The following is a 5391-nucleotide window of genomic DNA, read 5'->3' on the forward strand; positions in this document are numbered from 1 at the left end:
AAAAAAAAAAAAAAAAAAAACTCCTCATGGATGTTCAAATGTTGGGAAATTAATAAAATTGTAAAATGCATGGAGATCTTTTAACCAAAGTGAAAATAAGGATAATTCATATCTATATTTGTACTCCTTTCAATTTGCAGTGACAGAGACAGAAAAAAAAAAAAAAAAATGCCCAGAAACAAAACTTCACACATGCAGTTCTGTACCTGCCTTTCGAATTTAAGGATGATGGGGGAATCTACCCACAGATGTTCATTCAGGACTCACCAATGAAGTCCCCTAAAGACCCACTGAACAAAATTATCAAATATGTAAAGGCACTAAATTTCCACCTCCATTTAGATGTGATTAATATTTTACTGACTTTCTGAACTTAGCTTAATTTTTTATTGCAATTCGCTATCAAGTCACATAGTATAGCGTGAATTCTACCCTCCCTTGAGACAACGGCTTTCCAATATGTACGTATTGTGAAAATCTGGCTACTAAAATGCCTTAAGCTCTGTTTGTTTGTTTATTTTTTTAAATCAATTTGCAAGGCCAATGTAAGATTTTATGAAAGAGGTGAAATAATTTTAAACATAGACACACAATGAATTTATTTATTTAGAAACTTGTTAAATAGAGTCTGGGAATTCAAATATTCAATGTTGACATTGTATAGAACTGGCCGGGAGCCAGAACCCAGTCTCCAGAGGGACCCATTGGACAAGGAATTCAGGCCTTTCTCTCCACCCACTTGAGCTAAATGGGTAGAAGCCATTAGTTATACCCACAGCAATATCTGAACAACACTCAAATTAGCTGCCCCAGCCGGGCCACTTCAAAGGAGAATAAGTATATTTAGCTTTTTAGTGCTGAACTAGACCAATATGTCACACTTTTGAAAGAGTTTTGTAAACAGTTTCTTCCCTCTGTAGAAACATTTCTGAAGTTTCTTATATGGCATGTAGCAAAGGTAATTACCAAGAATTGTATTTTTTCATTTACTGGCGGTGGGGAAGATAATACCCATCTGTGTGGAACCTAGGGATCTGGAAGGAGACACACTCAGCTTTCTGTCCCCCTCTCTTGTTTTCTGTTGGATTTGTTTGTTTCCTTTTTATCCTCTTCCTTATACTTGTCTTCACTACTCAGTCAATTTCCTTGTGAATTCCCTGGTAAACTCAGAAGGCTAAAAGAGCAGGAAGGGAGAAATCTAATTTTAGAAAGAGGATGGTGGCTAATGGAGTGGGTAAGTAGGGAGGGAACTAATGATTCATACCGTGCAGCCCAGGAGAAAAGAAAAGCAGACCCCACAGACTATTTTAGAAAATGCCTAGACAGCATCTTCCAGCTGAGGAAGGGTTAACCACTACTCCAGAAAACTGTGCCTGGCATCCTTAGACTGTGACTGTTCCCTCCCTCTATAGCCCCTCTTTTCCCTACCCTGTGAAGTTGAGAAGGGGTCTACCCTGCCAGAGAGAATTAGTGTGTCCCTGAGCTTTGCACAAGAGTGTTCCTCAACCAAGGTGTGTAAATGTGTATGCAAACAAGAGTATGCATACATTTACACTGTCAGTACATACTCTGTTGAGGCCAGCTACACACCAAGCATGAAATATCCCTTGCTTTGGAGTGCAAGACTTGTGGCCAAACCTGTGAGTTGAGAAGCCTGAGGAGCCAGGTGTGGGGTTGCTTTTAGGGGGTGGCTGAGTGAACACCGAATCCTTCCTCCACCTCACCCCAGGCCCCAGTGGCCCTATTCTCCTTACCAGGAGGTTTTGAGAGTGGGGCTGGGAGGTGAGGTCAGCTCTAGGGAACAGGGCTCTGTGCTATGCTGGGTACCTTGGAAATGGGAAGAGGGGTGGCCAGAGACAGACAAGTCTCTCCATCTCAGGGAGGAGGCAAAGTGGAGAGATGCCTGAAGAGAGGGGAGCAGGGCATGCTTGCTGGGGCAGCTAGTCGGTGCTGTCTTGCCCTCCACATCTGCAGGGGACAGAGCCACGCACTCCCAGTTCCCAGCTCTGGCCTCCTCTAGGTCTCCACTGCAGCCTTGGATCATCTGGCCCCAACTTCTGAAAACAAAGTAAAATAAACTCCTAAATACTCAGATAGTTAAAGAGAAACCCATTGCCTTCAACTCAAAGAAAAAAAAAGAAAAGAAAGAAGGAAACCAAAAATGTCTTAGAATGACTGTGCTCACTTCTACTTGGTAAGCGTCTGTCTGGTGAATGTCTGTCCACAGAGGAGGGCAGGCCCAGGGATGCAGGGAGAAAGAAGCCTGAGCTAAGAAATACTGGGAGCGTGGCTACCTGGCAAACAACATATTCACTCACACTCACATGCATGTTCACATGCACACCAACGCCAAGACCTGAGGTTCCTCAGTCCCTACAAATAAAAAACCTGGGAGGAGAAAGCGTGGCTTTTCAGTCTTGCTGGCTCTGCAGCTAATGAACCATCTCCTCCCACACTGTTGAGGAAGAGGGGAGAAAGCAAGACGTAATTAACCTTCCCCTAAACACAGACTTAGAGGCGGGAGTGGAGGTATGAAACACATCGAAATGCTCCAGGAAGACTGTGCTCAAAGTGCCAAATGCAATAAAGAAGCCCTAAGCCGTGGTAATGGTCAGGTAATGGCAAATAAACTGCCTTCCTAGAAGGGGCTTTAGCCTCTATCGGGAGAATGTTTTTTCTCCTCAAAAGTGGTCTGAAACGAACAAATAAAAGTTCATTTTAAAACTCAGCTCTGTTTTAATCCGAGTTTCTTAAGGATGAAGGAAAGCCGAAGTAAGGTGACATACGGCGTGACTGTCTGACCTGGGCATATATCTCCTTTTTATCTTGGGCAATGGCTGCTAAGGTGAGGAGTTTAAGGAAAAGCAAGAGAGTCAGCATTTACCTTTCCTACCTCTGATTCTGTTTTCTAGAGATTAAATTTAGAAGTAATAAGCCCCCCACAGAAACACTTCACATAGCCTTCTGCATCTTTACAACACTTTGGGGGTCAGTAGCTAAGGAGGTTACTTGAAGCAACTGCTTCACTGTTGTGATTGGAATCCCGTGGCTGTCACTTTGGGGAAGTGGGGTGGGGGTAATTTCAGGGTTTGAGGCTCTAGATAATGCTGGGCAGACCCAACCTCACTTCCTTCCCGTCCATGAGGAGAGTTGCAACTGGCATTTCTGGCACAGCCCAGGTGCTATCGTAGCTGGCCAAGGAAAGGGCTGGGAAGTCTCCAGCAGCGCCAGAGCCTCTTGGCTTTTATTTTTCTTTTCTTAAATACGGAAATAAAAAAGTCAGTGGCTCTAGACAGTGTATATGTCGATCTTGCTTTTATGTTCTTCATTAATTAAAGTTTTAAATCTTCCCATATGCTTACAACGAATTTATCAGTGTAAACTACTGTGTAAAAAAATAGAAGCCCCACAAGGTACAAACTGAGCTGTGCGCTCACTCTCGTTGTAACTTCAGGGGGACATTTTCAGGGTATGTAGTCTCTGGTCTCAATCCATAGGCTTCTGTGCCATAGCGAAGAGGAAACCAGGATTTATGGCCACAAAAGAAATTTTAAAGACAAAAAGAGTAACAAGCAGTCGAGAAAACAACCTTTTTTACGTGATTTCTTTCCACTGTAATATTTACTTGCACTACAATAAAGGCAGATTTGTTTTTCATAATATGTTTTTCACCCTGCCTCCTCCTAACCCAGAAAAAGAAACCAGAGCAGACCAACCCAGCAGCTAAGTTTTCGCTGGATGATTGCATGGTAGGGGTCACCAACCTTCTCAGCCGCGCGCTACTACAGCAAAGGAAATAGCGCTTTAAAATACAAAACTTTGTAGTTTAAATATAATTTCCTTTATTGCCCAGATTGTAACTGAAAAAAAAAAAACTGCATAAAGCAGCGCTTCTGTCTGAGGAAGGCAGATGCAGCACCAACAGCTGCAGTCCTGTTAAATGAGAACCTGAGGCTCAGCCGAGCAGTTTGTAGAGTTGGAATCTAGCAGAAAGCCAAGGCGGTACCCTTACCGAAGAGAAAAATAAATGTCTCCCACCGGTTGAACAAGTATCGTCAGAGCAGGCTTTCTTTCTGGATACTGAGTGAGCTGTGCGTGTGGGAATATTTTACCGCAGCAGTGTTCAGTTGCTTGGCAATAAGTTGAAAAAGTTGCTCAAGAAAATTTGAAGTGTTTTGTGTTCTGCTTTCACTTCGGCGGATGCCTGGCAAAGAAGCTCGGCAAGAAGCCTTAGGCTTTCATTTCACAATTTAGGCTGGGCTGAAGCAGGGTTTCCGCCCCTCCCAGCAACGCACACGCACTCGCACATACACTCCTAACCTTTAGTCGGAAACTGAAACCCTCCAGCTTCCAGGCTTGTGTACGTTTATTCCCCCTTAGATGAAAGCACAGACATCAGGCTCATTAAAAAGCAAACAATACTGTTGGCGCGCTTTTACACTGCTGCAGAGAAGTGAAATGAACAATATATTTTTTAAAAAAGAAACAGATTGATTACTACCCCTCCAAAAAAGAATCCTATATTTGGGTTGATCCCTGACGCCAAAGCGAGAAAAAAGTATTAGGGAGTGTGGGAATGCTTGGGCGAGGACTGGACAAGGCGCTGGAAAGGCGCCTAGCATGACAGCGTCTCGCCGGGCTACACTGCGGAGTTCCGCGGCCAGGGAGGCTGAGCGCACCGAGGTGCCCGCTGCTCCCGCGGCTGCTGCCCTGACACCGCGTTCTTGGTTTCTAACTTGCCAGGGACTAGAGGGGAAGACGGGAGACTTCATGGGCAAAAACACCCCACCCACAACCCGACTCTCATTTCTCCAGTCCACACACAAAACAATTGATTAGACAGCTCTGTCTGCAGACAGTCCAAGTGTGAGAGCGAAGGCGGCCTGTCTTCCCGATTCAGCTCCCGGCTGTCCCATGGCTCCAGGCCGCGAGTCCCTCCCGGCTCGGGGAGGAAGCCCGTGAGCCGGCTCAGCCGTGTCGCCTGAAGTCCCGGCTGGGGATCACCTCGTGTCCGACCTGTGTGGCCGGCAAGGCCCGGCGAGTCCTCTCACACTTTTGCTGGGGGCCTGGGGGATGGGGTCCCGCGCGTGCCCCAAGCCCAAGCTCGACCCGGGCTGCTCGGCGCCGGCAGGCAGGGGCCGCCGCGGAGCACCGCCGACCCAGGGCCCCAGCGGCACCCAGCGAGGGAGCAGAGGCTCAGCCGCCTCTCCGCGCCCCTGCTCCGGGGCGGCCCGGTTCGCGCGCCCTCTTGGCCTCTACCCTCCGAGGCCGTCGCCGCGGGCTGCGCGCCCTCCACTCCCGCTGGGCCCTCGCTCGCACGGCCTCCTCTCTCCCCACCTGCCCGCAGCTCCGACGGGCCAGTCGCGGGCTCCGCCGGGGCCCCCACCGCGC

The 5391-nt window shown here is 47.4% G+C and overlaps 1 protein-coding gene and 1 long non-coding RNA gene across 2 annotated transcripts; one reads left to right on the forward strand and one right to left on the reverse strand.

The window, feature by feature from the left end:
- Positions 1 to 586: 586 nt before the first annotated feature.
- Positions 587 to 2049, reverse strand: LOC106149512. Its single transcript, XR_001235756.1, has 2 exons — positions 1828 to 2049; positions 587 to 1174 (listed from the first exon to the last, which is right to left on the reverse strand). It is a non-coding gene; the product is annotated as an uncharacterized LOC106149512 (long non-coding RNA).
- Positions 2050 to 4620: 2571 nt separating this feature from the next.
- Positions 4621 to 5364, forward strand: LOC106149521 (translation initiation factor IF-2-like; the record flags this gene model as incomplete). Its single annotated transcript, XM_013518594.1, is given in 2 exon segments — positions 4621 to 4774; positions 4872 to 5364. Coding segments are annotated over 2 exon segments (647 nt in total), but the record flags the coding sequence as incomplete, so codon positions are not given.
- Positions 5365 to 5391: the final 27 nt, after the last annotated feature.

This window comes from Chinchilla lanigera, unplaced genomic scaffold (genome assembly GCF_000276665.1).
Source record: "Chinchilla lanigera isolate Chin_1 unplaced genomic scaffold, ChiLan1.0 scaffold00047, whole genome shotgun sequence".
In the NCBI taxonomy this organism is placed as follows: domain Eukaryota; kingdom Metazoa; phylum Chordata; class Mammalia; order Rodentia; family Chinchillidae; genus Chinchilla; species Chinchilla lanigera.